This window comes from Periplaneta americana, chromosome 15 (genome assembly GCF_040183065.1).
Source record: "Periplaneta americana isolate PAMFEO1 chromosome 15, P.americana_PAMFEO1_priV1, whole genome shotgun sequence".
Lineage (NCBI taxonomy): Eukaryota > Metazoa > Arthropoda > Insecta > Blattodea > Blattidae > Periplaneta > Periplaneta americana.
In genome coordinates, this window is record NC_091131.1 from 54,946,753 (window position 1) to 54,968,013 (window position 21,261).

A 21,261-nucleotide genomic window follows, 5' to 3' on the forward strand; every position below is an offset into this window, starting at 1 on the left:
ATTCATTGACAATTGACGCTAAGGTCACGTGACGTAACAATAACTGAAAAAATGTTCCAAGTGTTGCCAGCATTGACATTAATGACTTGCACTTGCTGTAACATTGGTATTCCTGTTTGAACGTTGATTTAATCGAGGACTTATCGATACATAATTATAACTTTCACGCGAAGGTCGTAGAACGTAGTCAGTGGTGCGCCAGCTGACTGAGAAGTTGTAATGTCATACGGAGTTGGTGTTAGCAACTTTATGTAGTTGACATTTATTAAGAGAAGCTTATTACCGACGTTCTGTATTCCAACAATGGCACCAATGTTAAGTAAATTTGTTACGAAGAGGAATATCGCAGGAGCATTGTCAGTTTCAGTAGTGTATTGGTTGCTGTTCATGCGAAAGAAGCAAATAAAAAAAGCAAGGTGTGTGGAATTGCAAGTTTTGTATAGTCATGATTATTTTAACTTTAGCATATTCACCAAACTAACATCGTTTCTGTGTAGATACAGTGATAAAATTATATTATTTGAAACAACATTCCTGGGAGTATAAATTGGTGTTTAATTTAAGACAGTGGATGAAATATTTTGAGCGTAAACAATACATAAGTGTTGTTATGTAAGGAAAACTAATTAAAAATGAAGTTCAAGCCAGTATCCTATCGATGCTGGGTAAAATAGCCAACTTTTTTTTATTTTTGTCTCTATCAACATAATAGGACATATTTTGTTAAATATTAAGAACAGATATAAGTAAATTAGGCCAACATTTGGATGTGGACATTTCTAAACGTCAATAAAACTGTCAGAATGTATTGCAAGCTATTATTTTTACTGTACATTATTTGTAATTCAGGATTACTCTATAACATTGCATAATTTGAAGCAAAATATTAGTACTATAGTTGCAAATAATTTTATTTACGACAATTACCTAGCTTCATGGAATTTCTCTAATCGATTTTCTATCTTTTTTTCTACAGAAAATCCGCTCACAGTGAAATCCAGTATGTCGTTGGGGAAGTAAGTGAATATTTCTTTTCTTAATATTCTGTAGCAGTTGTTCAGCGAGAGTGAGTTAACTTAACTCATTAATAGGCGTAATGCGAAATGTTGATTTTTGCTAAAATGATTAGCTACCGTATATGACACTTTTCATTAATGAGGTACTGGTAGATGGTTTAATGTCAGAACATTTGTACCGGTAATTATAAAAAAATTAAAATACCATTATTCTTGATTGAAAATGTATGTTCTAGCCTATACCTATGTAAAATGTGTTCCAAAAGTAATCAAATCATAGAATTTTCATAAGTGAATTACATTTCTCTCACATTGACTCTGAACTATGCTCATGGTCGAGATTCTGAACTATGTTCATAGTCGAACTGTGGAACATGTGGATTATCTCACTCTTATTGGCTCTAATCTAATCTATGCTTATGATGAAATTGTTGCGCACACTATCTCTATAAAATCTGTAAGCTTATTTACTTTTAAAACAAGGTACCGTAAACTGGTGTTACTTTGACCACAGAGGAAACTTTGACCATTTTTTCAGATAATAATATGTAAGTTTCTACATGCTGCACTTGTTATAGATGGAGGTAAAATTTGGTATGAGAATGATTTTATGATAATTTACCTCCATCTACAACAAATGCAGCATGTAGAAACCTAAATGTGATTTTCTGAAAAAATGGTCAAAGTTTCCTCTGTGGTCAAAGTAACCTCAGTTTACGGTAGCCTACTAGTTTAAGTTAGCCATTCCAATATTTTGTAGAAATGCACGATACAAGTATTTTATACGAATCACCCTGAGAAAATTATTTTTTGTATCTTTATTGGACGGATTTTACTCATAATTATTATTACCTAATAACAAGTAAATTCATCCACTAGTGAGAAACATGAAGTGTATAACCCTTAGTTGCCTGACGGTACTTGGAAGTACCGTGATTTATTTTGCATACTGGAAGACCTGGAAGAATAATAAACCGCCAGAAATTACGTGCAACCTGATAAATAAAATCCATCAAGGATACTGACAGTACTGTACATAGAAATACGACCTTTTAAAAAAAAATAAAACTAAATAAATAAAAAATAAAAAAAAAATAAAAAATAAAAAATTTCTGAAAAAATTACTGTATGTTTTGAATTCATATTCTAGCAACATTCACTAAAGAAAACGGATTTATTTTAATTTTTTCTTATGTCCGGCAACAAAGGGTTAACAGAAATAGTGATAGGATTTTGTTTGAAAACCTCGAAATAATATATTATTAATTAATTCATTTTTTATAGTTGCTTTAACTCTAGACCATATCACGACTGTCTATAGTTTACTGTTGGGAATGCTTGTTGCTAATGTACTCTGTCATATTTTCCATTTAAGTGTTAATATTTACTAGTAGACCACTTCTATCTTTCTGTGTTTCTCTAAGATAGGCTTATTTACATTATAATTTTTCTCTTTAACTGTTTGTTTGATTCAGTTACCGGTACAATGAATAAATTGGTGTCTTCTTTGCATCAAATCTTCTCTATCTTCTGTGACATATTACCACAGTCTAATATATACAGTCGCGAAGCTCAGTACGTAGTAAATATGCAAACATTAGATAGTTGCTCACCACTAGGATCGCTAATATCGCCTCATTACAGGCAATGCAAAATAGTACCGTCACAGTCTATTGTTTCTAGCACCCTCAAAACTCAAGCTTCGTGACTGTATATAGTAGACTGTGATATTACCATCATTTCAGAATACCACCGAGGTGAATTATATTATTCCCTCTCCCCTCTGTAGAAATAATGAAGTAGGCCTAATGGTCAGAAATGCAAAATGACAGTCCAACCAATTTATCCACAGTGAAATGACAAATCGGTTGGACTGTCATTTTGCAAGAGAGGGAGTTAATGCAGTGGCGTAACATGACATTTTAATTTGTTAAGAGTAGTAATATATTGCCCCCTTCCTGACATTGACTTTCTGTTACTAAAGGGGCCATTATGCTGGGTTTATTTTTGCAGAAAACTCCACAGAAAACGAAGGCGCAGGTGGACGCTGTGTTCTTTCGTCAATTGAGGAAACTTTTGTCCATTGTTATCCCTGGACCCTTCTCATCAGAGGTGGGGTTCCTCTCATTAATCGCTCTGGCGTTAATTGCGCGTTCACTTTGTGATCTGTGGTTGATCCATACTGCCACCTACATAGAGAAGTAAGTTCCATTGTCATGTAACAAGTGTGCAGATGGATTTGTGAAGGAATGAATGCAGGAGCGAGAATGTGGATGAGTGAGTGAATGAATGAATATGAATGAATGAATGTATGTATGAATGAATAAGTGTGATAGGTGAATATACTGTATGAATGACTGAGTGAAATGAATGAATGCGTGTAAGAAATAATGTATGAATTTGTATGAGTAGTGAATGAATGAATGAATTTATGAGTAGTGAGTGAATGAATGAATCAGTCAATCAATCAACGTGTGTGTATACAGTGATAAGTGCATAGACGGATTTGCCAATAGACTAAGCACAGTGCATACTGGCTAAGTGACAAATTTTAGGGGTGGTGATGTTTTGGAGAAAATGGAGTTGTCCAAAATCAGTTGCTCAGTAGAAGGCAAGACGAAATATATTCAAAAACTGATATGCCGTATAAGTTTAGTTCCAATTCTCCCCATAAAATAGACTCAGAATTCACAAGGCTTATTTTTTTTTATTATTCCTTTTGGAGGGGTAAAATTAGAGAAGAAAGGGAGGGCAACAAATTGTTTAGTGCCTGTGGGTAGGAGAATAATCCGCCATTGGAATAGTAAGAAAATGAGTATCTGGAAGAATAAGCTAAAGCAAGCATGACTGAGTGAATGGATTAATGAACATGTACCTAGATGAGTCATTGAAAGTGTGATTATGTGAGTGAACGAGAGATTATATTGTTGTGGGTGAATGAGCAAATCTATGAATGAACAATGAGAGTATGCGGTGAATGAAGGTAGTGGTATATGGATGAGAGTAAAATATTATGAGTGTTTGGGTGAAGAATTTTTGTTACCTATAAGTTAATGCAGTAGAATTAATTAATTAGCAGACTGATGAGTAAATGTATGCCCGAGCGTGTGTGGATAAATGAATTGAATGTGTGAGTAAAAGGGCGATTGGATATATAACAGATGAGTACATTCTTGGATTTAGTTATTGTGTCCTCAGTCATCATATCTGTGAATTATTATTATTATTATTATTATTATTATTATTATTATTATTATTATTATTTGTATTTGTATTTGTGAAGGTTTTGAAGCAAGAGGAGAACTATTTTGAGTATATTTGAATAGCAGCATAACCTTGAGTTGTCCAGTGACCATTAAAATGCAGGAAGTTCGTTCGTTTATTAAGCATGAATTGCTAACACCATTTGAGACTGAGGGACGTTGGCTTTTTCATATGAAACATCCATTTTTAACTATTTATCGATGCATTTATAAAATCTGTCCTCTTTGGCAGTGTAATGATTATTGTATTTGGCTTTGAAACTAAATATCGAGGGTTTAAATCCAGATTATGGCGATTGACTTGTTAGGCTGCAACATAGTCTTAAAACATATGTGTCTTCTTCCATCAGATGAGGAACTGAAGTTCATGGTACAAATAAATAACTTTACTGCAAAATATTGCTTTTTCATGAATAAAATAAAGACGGCATTTTTTACCTTTTTGTTTCTGTCTACTAAGTTATATTCATGTTTTTATTGAATATCACTGGATTCTGTCCGATTGTCAATTTATATTAAATGTGTTTTTCTCTCTCTCTCTTTTTTTTTCTCTCGTGTGTTATTTATCGACTTGAATTAAGTTAATTACTGTATTTAGTAAACTGTCTTTGTAAATTTTATGTTATATTATTATCTAAGACTACATCGTACATGAGCCTGGCTGTTACGGTAGTGGCTAGAAACATTTTTGTTTTATAAATTTAATTTGTGCTCACTTCACTAGCTAAATAAATAAATAAATTTAATGGCCTGACCTGCCATTAATCATTCTCAAGTTTAGATAATGTATCTCACCACAATAATGATTGATGCATCATGTAGAAAAAGTGTGGATAGATATCATTTCGAAGTCTCATACATGTATGATATGCGCAAATTTAAAATGGTTATTAAGAAGCTGGGTCCTATTGAGACAATCTAATGTTTTAATTCTAGAGCTCTCAGAATTGAAATTCAACCAGCAAACCAACCAGATGTTTACAACCCTTCTACTCGAGTGCATTTCTGGCAGTTAAAATGCATAATACCTCTGCAGTTTTAGGAATTAGAGACATTAAACTTGTCGTCCTCAGTGGCTGAATAGTTACTCCACTTGTCTGTCATTAGATTTTAGGTTTCATAGATTCAAAGTAGGCCTATTTTTAGGAATAGTAAACATCCTTAGCTTGTCTTCTTCTGAAGTAAGTCAAATGTTCCATGCTAGAGATTTGTGGCACAGAAAAAATCCTATACTAGAATGAAAGGACTACTGGCAAAATTTGCTGGCTGTTTTTCATCTACATCAAAATTCAAATGTAAGTTGTCATGCTTGCTTCTCGTAACAGGCGGAAAAGAATATTGCCTTCCAGATGTCCCATATTATAAATTTAATTCCACATTGCCATTATCAACCCATGAAGTTCTATGTGACCATATGTGGAAACATTAGTAACAAACCAGTCATCTAACGATTGAATAAATATGTCATGCTTATATACTTAGCCAATTTTAAGTTCAGTGTCAAAATAAAATTCTAGAATGTTATTCATAGTAGTAATAATTCATATCTGAAAGGGGAGTTTCAACGAAAAATAACAGCTTCACTCATTGTTATCTTTACAATGATACATTGGTAATTTGTTATATGAGTGCATTTTTCTAGTATCGTCTCTATTCCGTCATACAGAACAGTGAGTTAATTCTAGAAACTTTGCGTCACCACAGATATATTAAATGAGTGTTGCATTACCTCCACTGTAATTCCAAAGGCTAGGATGTTGGTTTTCCACACTATGCCTAGGGCTTTCTAACCAGTGATGTGTGCCTTCTCTTGGGAGGCGAGATTTCATCTAGATAAAATCTTTGCAGTTGCTCTTCTTTGTTTAAATTTATACAGTATTTAACATTTAGAACATAAAGTCATAACAATTTGTTCTGTTATACAATTTATTATTATTTTTTTACTTGATTATTTAACGACGCTGTATCAACTACGAGGTTATTTAGTGTCATTGGAATTGGTGATAATGAGATGGTATTTGACAAGATGAGACCAAGGATTCGCCACAGATTACCTGACATTGTCCTTACAGTTGGGGAAACCTCAGAGAAAACCCAAGCAGGAATCGAACGTGCATCCGAGTGCAACTCTGGATTGGCAGGCAAGCGCCTTAGCCGACTGAGCTACACTGGTGGCTTACAAGTTATTCAAACTTAAATGATCGCAAGAAAAGATTTAATGAACTGCATAGTTTGAAGTTCGAATGACTATCTTGTTCGAATTGATGGGGACAGCACTGGGGATTGCCCCCCCCCCCTTTCAAGTTCTGCATTCTTGTGTTCATTTCCAATCAGGGAAATAAAATTCCTCCTAAAATATTATAAGTCTGCTGCTGTTGTTATTTTAATGATACAATTTGGTAATAAAATTGATTTGTGAAATACTGTACTTACTAGTCATAAGGTAAGCAAGGATGAGTTATCATGGTGCCACAAAATCATAATGCACTGTCTAGTGCCTCAGCAATTAAAAGGGAAGATAAACGACAGTGATGATGATGACGAGAATGACGATGAAAATAATATCGATATGTGTAGGAGAAATTTTCCCTCCTCTACTACATTTTCGTCATTTCGAATACTGAATTAATATAACAATGGATTTATTCAAGGTTGTTTAGCATTTATCAACATTGTTAGCTTAGTTAACAGTTTCTCTTTTCTAATTATTAATGTTGGAAGTTGCTCCAGTATTAACTAAACTTAGAAACAATTCACGAAAGTACATTCAGGAAGCTTAGAGACTCTCTGGAATCATTTAAGCTAAAGAGTGCTTGATTCAAATAATAAAGGTTTTCTTGTATCTACAAAAAAGACATTGTAGGAATCCTCCTACAGAATGGCGTATCTTATTGCTAATAACAAAAAGCTTCACGTAAATTGGTGAGACTCTAGTTACACCACACTTCAAGTGGTTGAAACTTTTCTCAAAAAGAAACGCAAGAAACTGAACACTCAGCTATCTTTGTCAAATGACATTATCAAAAGTAGAATGTTAGATGCAATTTGATATTGGTTCAACTTTTGGAAGAACTCGACAAAATACTCTTTGCACTTCAATTGGAATAATGTACGGAATGAGATTCAATGCAAGCATCTCCTGACCTTTGCAAGATATGCCACCAACACCTGCATCTATGAACCTGTGTTGACTACCACAAAAGCTATTGATGTTTACCTGCTAATTGATGAATTATCTTCACAAAATGAGGTGGACTAGGAGGTAAAATTGGTCTTCAGAACTACTGATGGTGCCCTTCAATGTAGGAGAAGAAATTTATATGGTTCTGGGGCCTTGGTGCAGGGGGAGGCTCCACATATCAATTGTTTTCTATATCGTCATTTCGTAATTTCAAAAACACTCACTCCAAAACTTAAATCAGCCATGACAACTACTGTTCAAGCAGGGAACTTCATACAGTCTTGAAATTTGGACCACAGATTCTTCAAAGTATTTTTGTAACATATGTCGCCCATTTGTCTCATGGTCGTAAGTTACTTTCTGTATGTTTTGTAGTCACTGATGTATTAGTGCAGCTTTGCTCGAAGATGCCGTATTACCTGAATGTGGAAACTGTGACAGTGCATATTGCAGATTCATAAATTTGACTTAAAATCGTAGAAATACATACGCTTCAATGTACCGAAATGATATTTTCCTGTAATAACTTTTAGCGTTTCCATACCTATATGATTTCGATCTCTCATCGAAATGGTACTCAAAAGAGAAAAGATATCTATAATCGTTTCATGTTACATGTTATGCATTTGTTAAGTCGGTTACTTTTCTTTCTTCCTCCACCCACTCCCCCAAAAGATTTCATGGAGGGAGGAAATTGAAAATAACACTGGAATTTATGAATATATGAAGATTACATTGTTCACTTCATTATTCTTCGGAAGCAGTGACTGCTAAATACAAACTAAATTCGGATGCATTTACGTTAAAATCTTTCTTTCAAAGAAAAATACTGATACCTTTCTTGAAACTCATTATTCTGTGAAGTTCTGTCTAGAATTTTAAGTAGACATAGGAGGAAGTTGCTTTTCCTTTCACAGCAGGTTACCTACCAGTCTGAATCATGCATCTAGAAAGAGTTCAGAGCGGCAATTTGAAATTCCAGCATTTACTATAGAAAGAAATTGTTGCACTTGTCCCATTTATTTCTATATAAAGCATTTTTATATGTAGTCAGGGCTGGCCCAGGAGGAGGGGCGCCAAATTCAAGGGAGGCACCAAAATAATGAAAAATCATATTCGTATTATGTATTTAACGAAACATTGATATTTTTTTAGCAAAAATTATTTCAAGTAGTTGAGACCCTTTATTAATTTATTTCACACTAGTAAATTAAATACCGTAATTAATTTATTATATCATACATTTGATGTTGCACCTTTTGCATTTAACGTTTCCTCATTACACAGATTGAGCTACGAGTTACGTTGCGTTGCGTGCTTGTATCGAGCTTACGAGTTATGTCACATCACGTGCTTGTCCAACAATGGGTGATATGAATAAACTATACTGATTAGTGATTACTTATCAGTACGTACTGATAAAGGAAAGTAACTACTGACTCGGTTTAGTAATTACAACATAAATATTTAGGCCTACTACTACCCATACCCGTGCACTGCGCTACACTTGTTACATATAAATATCATTGACTTAACTCTATTATATTTTCAAATACAACTTTATTATTACATAGCAAAAAATTATCGTATTATAAGTTGTAAATAGTTTGCTCGTGAATTGTTCTCAAAATTGCATTTAAAGCTATAGATGTAATTGTTATTGCCATGAAATATTTTCTGGAGTTGTTCAACCAATTCTATATATTAGACCTAACAGACAATTGCCTAGCGTCTGAAACAAAATATATTTGTAAGAATTGAGAGCTGGAAGAGGGCTTCCAATTAAATTATAAGTCTGTGCTTGAACTTCAAATGTTGGCGTAAAATTGCCTTTGTGTATTTCTTTTGCACTAAAACGATGCCATTTGGAATAAGGTGCTGTACTGTCTTACTATATTATTTACGTATACTTATCCACTAAACTGAACGAAGCATAAATCGAATTCAAGGACCCATACATACTAACACTCCTTGAGCAGACAGCGGAGCCTGGATGCTCTTTGCCATGATTCTCTGTAGAGCAAGATGTAACTGCACAATGTCATCTACATAATATATAGAACCTACAAAATGGGACACATTATTTATTACTCTCCAACGTGCATTACAAAATAAGATGAAACTTAATATTCATCCACCTTCTTGCATACAAATTTCTGGGTCAAAAGCAGCCCTCAGAAAAATGTGCTATGTAAGCTTGGAATTTCAAATCACATAAATGTTGATTGGTACAATTTTTGCAGAGAAGTTTGTGAAGTAGGCTAATCAATCGTGCAAAATTGAAATATTAAGGTAGATGGTGAAGATCACATTGAGAAAATTTATGAATCGAATTTCAGGAAGAGGAAGTATCATAAAGGTAAACATGTGGGAGATCTATGGGTGTTTGATGAAGTTAACCATACTGCCAAACAACAGTTTTTTTTGGTCCAAGGGAAATGCCATTCAGTTTTTTTTTTTCCCCAGGAAAAATATTCGTGTTTATTCTCTGATTTTATTTTATTTTTTCATGTCTTGTTTTACTTTAAAGCAAAAATGACGTGTGTATCACCTCGGATTCTACACTTAAACCAAAATACCAGTAAGACATTTTATGGCTTAGGCTACCATAATATCAAAATTATTTAAGTACTCCCATTTGTCAATTAATGCTCTATTTGTCGTAATAATTATAAATTATAAATGTAATAAATGTATAATGTGTGTTCTTCATTGTTATTATATTGCCTTACAAAACCTAATCATATTTCCTACTTACAAGTGCTTTTTTGAAGCAGTGATAATGCTGTCTATGCTAGAGATTTTAACATTAGTTTTTTGCTGTGTTATGTGTAGTATTTCACACTTCGCTTGAATTCCCCCCCCCCTCCTTTAAAGAGATATTTACTTATTCACGCTCTGTTAAAGTTAGTATCGTACTATCGTTAATAAAGGTATGCATGAATATCAACAATGATAGCTTATTTCGAAGCAATGAAGTATATGTAGATAGAGTGAGTTAATTTGGGATGCCTCAAATGTTGATACCGGTAACAAGTTCAGTTGAGTTTTAATGAATGCTGGTACAGGATATTTAAGTTTTTTTTTTTAACTTTTAGTAATATTAAAATAAAATCCTGATACCTTTCGGGTCTCTCGCATCGAAAATCAGTAGATCACGGAAAAATAATTTTAAAAGTTCAATATAGTCTGCCATATTTGGACATCCTGATACTCATATGTAATCTAAGTTCCTTAGAAATAAGTACGATATTGATTTTTATATGTATTATAACTTAAATAATATTTTTTTACTTGTTTTTCAGTTCAATTGTGAACATGGATAGAAAGAAGTTTACGTCACATATAATCGTATTCCTAGCATCAATGCCTGTGGTAAGTAATACTTATTAATATGTACAGTAGTTTTATGTCTTTGTTCAATCAAGCAACAGCAAGGCAAGTACAGGAACAAAGAATCGGAACGCTATTTTATGCAGATAATGCAGTATTGATGAGAGGAAGTGAAGAAGATTTGCATAGATAGTTGAATTGGTTTATAACAGCTCGAGCTTTAAATCAATCTAACTTTCTTTTTGAGCCAATTAGATTCGAGAGGTGAAATTATGCTTTTATTTTATCAAACTTGCGTAAAAAAGGATTGCATACTAGAAAAGAGTATCTATATAATATTATAGAAGCATGAACCAATTCTATGTTTGATGGATACAGTTAATTCAACTAAAACATGTCATAGGCCTATGCCAAAATACGCCACGACTTGAAGACTTCTTTAAAAGGCAGGGAATATAAAATTATTGTGCTTAAAATTCAAGTTAACGTTTGTATAAACAATCTGTCCAAATAGCAGAGATACTTTTTATTATTAGTGGTTGTAGGAAGATAGATCGACGTCCCACATACATATTCCGTATATTTATTCAATTTTGCATACATTAAGTCTTAATTAAATGCTGTGTAAACTTTATAATTAACACGCACGCACACACACACACACACACACACACACACAGTGATAAAGTGTTAAAAGTTAGTGTCTCTTAACTGAAACAATATATTTAAGTACTGATTTTTCCAAATCTCATTAACACTAGCTACACTGAACTTCGCCTAGCTACTCTCTAGAATGACGAACAGGACAAAAATGTCCCATACGATGAAAGAGTAGTGGAACGGAGAAAAATTCTCTCTGGCACCGAGATTTTAACCCAGGTTTTCAGCTCTACGTGCTGATGCTTTATCCACTAAGCCACACTGGATCCCCATCCCGGTGTCGGATTGAATCATCTCAGTTTAAGTTCCACCTCTTGGGTTCCCTCTGGTGGCGCCCTCTGCACTACGTCATAAAGCATCAGCACATAGAGCTGAAAACCCAGTTCAAATCCTGGTGCCAGAGAGAATTTTTCTCCGTTCCACTACTCTTTCATCGTATGATGACGCAAAATATCTGCATGGAAACATCATATTATGTACTTCGGTACATTAAAATAATATAAAAATGTCCCATGGCAATAGAAGAAATATTTAAACACCAAATTATACATGTATTGTTGCAAGTCGTAGGGATATATTACACAAATAATAATTGATTATGAATTATATTATATTTATATTTTATTCATATACAGCATCACATAAATTTAACAGATTTTATTGGCAATTACATTTCTCGAAGCTTTATTTTTAATGTGCAGTGAGCACTAGTTACAGCTTTATTACAGCTGACACGTGGATATATATATTTTTTTTTACTCTTTTCCATTGCATTTATAACATACATCCTTTTTGAAGATGTGACATATGATTGCACTTTTTTCCTCTTTACAGTTTTCCCTTATTTGGCAGTGTTTTCTTTTGTCTTTAGGAAGCTCAGTGTCATTGTCACTTATGCATCCATAAGTCTGTTTTTTCCTCTTCAAAACATTTACCTCAGTAATTTCCTCAGACGGTTTCAGCAAAAAGTTACATTGTGAAATCTATTATTGCTTACTTCTTTGTACAGAACCCAAGCATTGATTACAAACCGTTTTCCAGACGAAATGTTCAATTCTACTTTGGGGACGATATTCAGTACACATGGCGAATATGTATGTTTTGGGACATTATATTTGTGTGTTGGGTACTTTGGGGCATTTTTATTTCATTTTATTTATTTATTTACTTATTTATTTACTTATTACGTTTTGTCGTAACTTCTTTGTAAGACGTTAATTGTTGAAATGTAGTATTTTGAAAATAAATAATGAACATTTTCTCTTTGTATGATACCTAAGTCTTGAAAAAAGATGATATTACTATGACTAATTTATAAAAGAAGCCGACAGAGTAACATTCTTCAGTGATTCAAATTATGACGTTGATGTCGATCAAGGGATCGTAAGTACTTAGTAAAGCCAGCAGCACACATTTTCGGTACAAGTTTGTAAGAAATAAATAATTAGGGAATGTTTATGTGAAACAGGTATGGGTACTGCAATAAAATTTTAAGAAAATCAGATTTAATTTTGAAAGATTAAATTTATATTCTCTTAAAGATTATTATTTAATAATCTTTTTTTGTATTTTCTTACAGATCTCGGTGGTGAACAATATCTTAAAAGTAAGTACAGTAATTTAATTTAATTTGTTTATTTATTTACTTTAATAACTTTGTATACATGATATACTGTGTGCAGCTTTTATGATTCTTGTGTGTAATGTTCAGTCTACATATCATCACTGTTCCTGCAATAACTCCTATGTGACATATTTATCGATTTTCAGATTTTTGCTCTATTAAATAACTTAAATAGTGATGCAGCAAATAATAAAATCTCCTATATGTAATTATATTTCTTTGTTTCGAAAATGTAAGAATTCACAGTCTCCTATGTACGGCTGCCTTAGGATGAATAAATGTGTTTTTTCTTCCTACTGAAAAATTTTATATTTTGCACATAGGAGTTATTGCAGGAACAACGATAATATATTATTATACTTTGTCCAGATTGCGCTGTCATGTTCTTACTGGGTATATCTGCTTTGTTATTATAGTAATACATATGGTGGACTTTGCGTGTTTATAAATAATTTTATTTATTAAAATTAAAAATTTTGTTATACTTTGTTCTTTTATTGTGTATTTTATTGATTTTCGAAGTAGATTTTTTGTAACACTATGAAGTATAAAACCTATTATTTATTTATTTATTTATTATTTACTTATTTCAGTCATTCATTTAATGTCCTTAGAATCAGTGGCATTATGATGGCCCATATAAAGCGGTAATAATTATTATTACTAATCTATAAGTAATCATGTGTAAGTAGACCATTCACTCTTAGTAAAAATGTAGCATGTATGCTATTCTAGCTGTGGTTTGTAAAAGTTTAGAGAACCAACTCTGCTAACTGAATCATTTCTTCCATTCGAAGAGAAAATATTTTTAAATTTTCAGTTGTACCATGAACTTACTATTTCTTACAGTTTGTTCTAATTTAATGTCCTGCATAGATACTTAGGCTTTCTTGTTACTTGTTCTGAAGAGAAAAAAGTTGAAATATAACACGAAAATATTCCTGGAGTTGTGAACCTATGTAGAAAATGTTTGGTATTTAAATCGTGTCATTTTAGAGTTGTTTATTGCCTTTCACTTTTCAGGTTGAGAATGACAATAAATGTTAATTTCCTTACCTACATATGTTTCCAGTACAGTATTGGAGAGGTGAAGCTTCGATTCAGAACAAGACTGACCCAATACCTGTACGACGAGTACCTCAAGTGAGTAAGTTGACTCTCATTAAGGTTCAGGGTTATGTCTTACACTACCCAAGTGCAGTATGTCTGTTGCCAGTTTATTGTAAAATTGACCGATTATACAGTATTACGAGAACTCCTCCCTAATACTCATATCAGTATTATGTGTAAGAGATCAATTAAAATAAAGTTTTTCCGCACTTCAAAGGTACTGGAAGTCGTTGTTAATAGTCAGAATTTCAAATAATATACATGTTACAATATTAAGATTTCTTTAAAAAAAATTCTTCATGTTATACAATGTTAGTGCATCATAAAGACCACAGATATACCTCAAGGATAAGGAGCTGGTCTCTTGATCACAGACTGGATTCCAGTGTGGGTTCGAATTCTGCTTACGTAGTGTTTTTTTCCCCTGAGGTTCTCCCCCCCTCCTCCCCCAACTGTAGGCGAATGTCATGAAGTCAATGACGAATCCTCAGTCTCGTCTCACATAAATACCATCTCAGTATTACTAATTCCACCAAAACTAGACAACCTCGCATTTGATATGGCGTCGTGAAATAACTGAGTAAAAATTTGTTATAAAGTTATATATTATATCATATATAATATCGTATTGTATCATATATCGTATCATATCATATCATATATCATATCATAATGTATCATATCGTATTGTATATCATATCTCGTATCATCTCATATATCGTATATCATATATTATATATCCTATCTCATATATCATATATCGTATATCATATCTCATATATCGTATCATATCATATATCGTATCATATCATATCACATATCATATATCGTATCATATCATATATCATATCATATCATATATCGTATCATATCATATATCATATCGTATCATATCATATATCGTATCGTATCATATCATATATCGTATCGTATCATATCATATCATATCATATCATATATCATATCATATTATATTATAGCAATAGTGTGCATGTCGTTGATCCTGTGCCATTTGATATTATTCCAGAAACTTCAGACTTATAAATTCCAATATTGGTTAGAATATGATTCTTAATTTGAAAGGACAGTGTTCAGCAACTAAGAATATGATGGAATGCAAATGAGACACAACTAAGGTAGTCGCAATGAATTCCCAAAAGGGGTGATTGCTCACATCCAGACACGAATCCGCAACCTTATCATTCCGGTTTATCAGATGCACTGTACTGGAGAGGTGTTATAAATTCTTTGCAGAATGAGGTTAGCATTTTGAACACACATTACAGTATAACAATGTTGTACAATCAGTACTAATACCTTAATTATTTAATGGAACATAGACCGATACGTTTAAAAAATGAATCAGTACGGTATAACCTGTGTATCATAGGTGCTTCCTTCATTAGCATTTTTAAAACGAAGAAAGTGCCTAATATTAAATGGTGCTAATGTTTCTTGATGGTCCAGTAAAATATAGTTGCCTATTTTCAGTAAGAAAGGCACACATGATTGAAGTTTAACATCTAATATTGCATTGAAATCTCCTTGAAATAGATTGCAGTTTCGAGGACATGTTTTAAAATGAAGAGCTGCATACAGCTGAAAAGAAAGGCCAAATGAATCACTGTGTGTATATGTACTGTATTATGTCATATTGTAAAATTATTGTAAATGTGGCCCTAATCTTTCAGATCTCATAAGATTCTTTTTCATATGCAACTTTTAAAATGTATCTACCTTTCTTGACTGTTAGAATGTTGTTCAATCAACTGTCCGAAGGCATGTCTGAACCTCACAAGTGATACCAGTATGACACTACTTATGAGATAACTAGGCCAGGAGATAATGGGGTAGGGTGGCCAGTTCCTTTCCCTCTACTGTTAGAGTATACCACATTAAACATGGTTGTGCAACACCATATTAAACATGGTTGTACAACACCACATTAAACATGGTTGTACAATATCACATTAAACATGGTTGTACATTTCTCCTTACTCATGTATATGTACTATTTATATTCGTGTCTAAGCAATGAAATTATTATAATAATGGATTGCAGTGCGTGAAAACCTGAGGAAGGACACATTTAGTATTTGAACTTTGGAACGTCATTCTCATCATGACTATGTGATTTGACCATGATGTGTAAAGTACATAATATTCATTGCTTGATAATTTTTGTGTGTATTTTTTTCTTTCCTCTCTGTTTACATAGTAGGTAATGGCAAGGTAGCAATTATTAATATTAGTAGTGATAAGCACTTTACTAAATAACTTTAGGTCTATCCAGTATTGCAGAATATACTTGTGTTAATAATTCCATCCTTTGTGCATGAGAAATATTATTTCATTGTTTAAAAGAATACATTAGTCATTTTTATTACGTACTCACTAATCATTTTTTGTAGTTTAGTGTTAGCGCTGCAGTACGCGATAATTTGAGGAAGGTCACACTTGGTATTCGAACTTTGGCACGTCATTCTCATCATGACAATGTGATTTGACCAGGAAGAGTAAAGTACATATTCATTGTTTGATAATTCTTGTGTTTTAAGTTTTCACTTTCCTCTCTCTTTAGATAGCAATGACTTCTTCTTTTTCTTCTTCGTCTTCTTCTTCCCTAATTGTGCTGCTAACGCAGTGTTAGGGGATTGCCTCGGACCCACTAGATAGTGATGACAATGTAGCATAATTTTTAGTTTCTCACTACAAAAAATAAATGAAGTTGTTGTTGTTTAGTCAACTGTCCGAAAACAGGTCTAAACCTCACATGCGTTACCAAGAAGGCATCACTTATGAGGCAACTATGCCAGGAGATAATGGGGTAGGGTGGCCAGTTCCTTTCCCCCTCCATCGCATACATCTCCAACTAACTACATATTACACCAGTCAGACTTCAGATCCATACAAACAATTGTTCTTCCTCTGACACACATCATCAAGTGAGATGTACTGTCTGATAATAGATGCACATACCAGCCAGAACCTCAATCAGAGGATATAAAGTAATGCTGCAGAAATTCGAGTTTTAAATCTTTACGGAAATGAACGTAATGCACATCGACATCTGTCGACATGTATTCAATCTGAACAGCTCAATAGATTTTCTTAGTAAATACATCCAGAAAATCATAATATAAACTTCAGAAACGAAAAATTATTTGAACTCATGAAAAAATTAATCAAACAAACGAAATGGAGCCAATAAGAAACTATTGTATATTCTCATAAATTTTTAGCTCATAGTAATAATTACAGAATTATCCAGTGGTTATATTTCAGTTAATAGTCAAGATTATTCAGTCCTCTACGTTTCCTGATAGAAAGATGATGAAAATGCCACTTCTCAATCTCAGTTACATCACCTTCCAAGACCATTCTGCATAAATATGTCAACTGATAAGTATTCCTGTACTTATAAAAGAGAACACGAGACAGCTGTCAAACTGAATACTATTTATTGAACCAAAGTACCGACGGTTTTGGCGACGTATATTGTCTGAACTGCTAGAGAAAGTTCCTTTGGCTATATATATAGTGACTCAGAAATGTTGGTATAAACTTAGGTGGTGAGTTCTCCACACCTAAACAACAACAACAAAAAATGTGTCATGTAACGAATCGTCAGAGTACAGTATAGGAAGGTTCATATTTACGCATGGACCGCATGGGGGTAAATTCATAGGAATGGTAAAATTTTTAGAAAAGGGGGGGGGGGAAGAACAGAAATACAGGTTCTATTCTGTATTTTCCTACTTCGCTGACACCTGCTTTAAATAGTAACATATGTTAAATTGTTGTTACATGCCACTTTTTTTTTTTTTTTTTCCAGTTTGACTGCTAAATGTCCAAGATTTGCATAAGTTAGTTGGTGAGGGGAGGGGAGCGCAAAATTTCGAGCCCATAGGTGCGGCACGACCTAAATAGAGAGCTGGATATATGATAATTTAGAATAGAAAGGACTTCATTAAAACATTATTAAAACACACAGATAAAATGGATTAAAAATCAATTGGGTAGCATTTACAAATTGATTTTTAATCGATTTTATGTATGTGTCTTTAATGCTGTTTTATTGAATAGATTCCAATTTTATATTTCATGAGAGAGAACTTGAATTTGAATTCTATGTCAGGTTGAAATTATATTTTCCCAACCTAAAGAGAGATATCATTCGTTATACAGGTATAGAACTTTGATTTTTTTTAAATTTATTTTAACTTGCGATCAAATTGTCGTAACTCTGTTAAATTGTTGGTAGGCCTGTGGATTTGTGAAGTCATCTCTCATTACACTCCTTTAATCGGACATGGTTACGTAATGTTGTTGTTGTTTTCTAATGCCAGGCATTTGACAATGAAGTCATTTGACCTCTTGCACTCCAATATTTTTCAAAGATATTATCATGACCAGCCACTGAAGCACAGATTTTGAGATGTTCCGAATCCATTTCTTGGTTTGAGTTGCACAATGAACAGTTAGGGGACTGATATATTCCAATTCTATGCAGGTGTTTGGCCAAACAATCATGGCCTGTTGCCAATCTAAATGCAGCTACAGACGATTTCGTGGTAAATCGGGAATTAACTGTGGATTTTGATGCAGAGAGTTGAAAAATGGCAAGTTGTAGCTGATTTAAGTGAACACCATATTTTAACGTTTTGGTGGGTACTTCATTCACACACAACCCCCAGAATGTCTGGATGACCACACCTGCTGTTGGTCGACAGGCCCATTGGACCTAGCTGGGAGGTCTTGTTGATCACCAGCTTTCCCTCCTTAAGCCACTGGAGGACGATTTTAGTGCCATAGCAGGTCAACACTAGGAACAGAAAAGTAGAAAGAGGAGGAAGGAAAGGAAAATGAACCCCTAGGCCTCGAATGCTGTAATGCCGTCAGGGTCGAAGAAAGTAAGAGTTCAGTCAGAGGACTGGATAGGAAAGGGTAAAGAGGGAATTAGGTATTGGTTAGAGGAAAATTATACCAAATTCAGTCATTAACTCATCAAGCTGACCAGTGCTAATTGATGAGTAGCCCCTCCCTTTAGTTCAGCTTGTAAAATTACGCTTACTGCACCATGGGAAGGTAGGGATGGGACATTGGGTATTTGTCCAGGTTGGCTCCTTAAAGCCTTCAATGGGAAGGATTAATGGCTCTCCCCCCTGTATCCGACAGATACCCTTTTGCAGCCAATAATGCATAATGTGGCAAGTGTATTAGTTAGTTTGTAAAGTATGTGCCATTTTACATGGTACCAATTTAAATTTTTTATTGGAAAAACTATAAGGTGAAAGAATAATGTATTAACATTGTTTGCTTTAATAATGTGTTTGCTCAAATGAAGAGAATGGTACTGAATTGTGAATACTGCCTGCATGACCGAGTTATTTTCTGCTTCAGAGGTTTTACATACTACAAGATGAGCAATTTGGACAACCGCATAGCAAATGCGGACCAGCTGCTAACCACGGACGTAGACAAGTTCTGCGAGACAGTCACAGATCTGTACTCCAACATTAGCAAGCCACTGCTCGACATTGTTATCTATGTATATAGACTGACCATGGGACTGGGAGGAAAGGTAAGAGACAAGTCAGATAAGACAGGATTATTGTAGTTATTTAGTTAGTTAATTTTGTGTTTTGTCATTAAAATAAAGGTAAAGATAATTTTAACAGGAACCATAATATATTATTATTTATATTATTTATATATTATTATTATTATTATTATTATTATTATTATTATTATTATTATTATTATTATTTACCGAAGTACATAATGATATTTCAGCAGAAATTCTGCGTCATTATAGGAACCATAATGTCAAATAGTCATACCTACATTTCGTTTTGTACCTGCCTCTGATCAGCTAACAGAGACACCAGGAATATTCGCTGGGTCTTACTGTATATCAAGAATTGTAAGAATTAAATTCGATGTGGGAATTCTTTTACTCTACTTCAGAAAAATTTGTCCAGCCAATGATTATTAAGATGAAAATCATCTCTTTTTCCGCTTGTCACTTTCTCTTGAGTGTGAGCTGGTTTTAGTTTATATGGGTACAGACTAAGAAGTTTTCGTAGAATTCTCCAAACTGTGCTACAACTCATTTGAAGATACCTGGGCATCTGACTAAAACTAACAATTCCATATTCATTAATTCTATTTCTTTCATTTCCTATCTGAAGCATCTCAGCAGCATTCAAATCTTTGATTACCTTCGGTCTTCCAGATTTCTTTTTATCAGCAACAGAATCAGTTTCTTCAAACCCCTTCATTAAATCCCCGTAATTACGAATGGAACATGAGCTTTCTCAAAGTGTTAGGTGTTCTAAATTTTCTCAGACTTCTAAAAAGACTAAATTTTCTCAGACCTTGAAAAAGATTCCTTTTGCTTTCATAATAACATTGGGCCAGCTGTATTCCAAACATTTAACGACAGAACCAGGGCTTGAAACTTAAAAAATTCTTGCAGTGCGGTACTAATAAAATCATTAATATTTCCTCGAATAAACTGGTAACTATGGAAATGCAAAAAGTAATAAATAAAAAACCCCATTATTTGTCCAACATAATGACTTTATTTTCTACCACAAATTTTTACAATATTTATAATGCTATAATGTTTGAAGTGACTTACGAATGACCTTATACATTACATTGAACTTTATTATAGTATAAAAAATTAAAAATAATTTAAGTTCTGTTCATGCTGTAACTAAAAAATGTATAGCTTAGAAAGTTTAAAGTATAAAATTTTTAATTTTTCACATTATAAAAATATTCTGAAGGTAGTTGTGTTTGAATATTCAGTTTTAATTTGATCATCTATTATCTATTATTCCCCTGTTAGGGAAGCCATGGACTGGGTGCATCCTCTCACGCAAGCCACTCGAGTGCATCTTTTATTCGATCATAAAAGTTATCATAAATAAAAATGTATAAAAAAATTGATTGATTTCTCATGCATCAATCTTGTCTTTGTGTATGGGTCAATCTATTTACAATTTCTCTCTATTTCGCTGAACTTAATATATGGCACCTTCTACTTGCTGCACTGCATTGTAC

At 33.3% G+C, this 21,261-nt stretch overlaps 1 protein-coding gene across 1 annotated transcript in view; it reads left to right on the forward strand.

Moving 5' to 3' along the window:
• Positions 1 to 172: 172 nt before the first annotated feature.
• Positions 173 to 21,261, forward strand: part of Abcd3 (ATP binding cassette subfamily D member Pmp70) — a 35,063-nt gene continuing 13,974 nt past the window's right edge. The window contains exons 1-7 of the mRNA XM_069847290.1: positions 173 to 416; positions 977 to 1,016; positions 3,030 to 3,217; positions 10,766 to 10,835; positions 13,033 to 13,059; positions 14,150 to 14,220; positions 19,591 to 19,771. Coding sequence (XP_069703391.1) covers positions 304 to 416; positions 977 to 1,016; positions 3,030 to 3,217; positions 10,766 to 10,835; positions 13,033 to 13,059; positions 14,150 to 14,220; positions 19,591 to 19,771 — 690 coding nt within the window. The 5' untranslated portion in view covers positions 173 to 303. The remainder of the gene's footprint in view (positions 417 to 976; positions 1,017 to 3,029; positions 3,218 to 10,765; positions 10,836 to 13,032; positions 13,060 to 14,149; positions 14,221 to 19,590; positions 19,772 to 21,261) is intronic.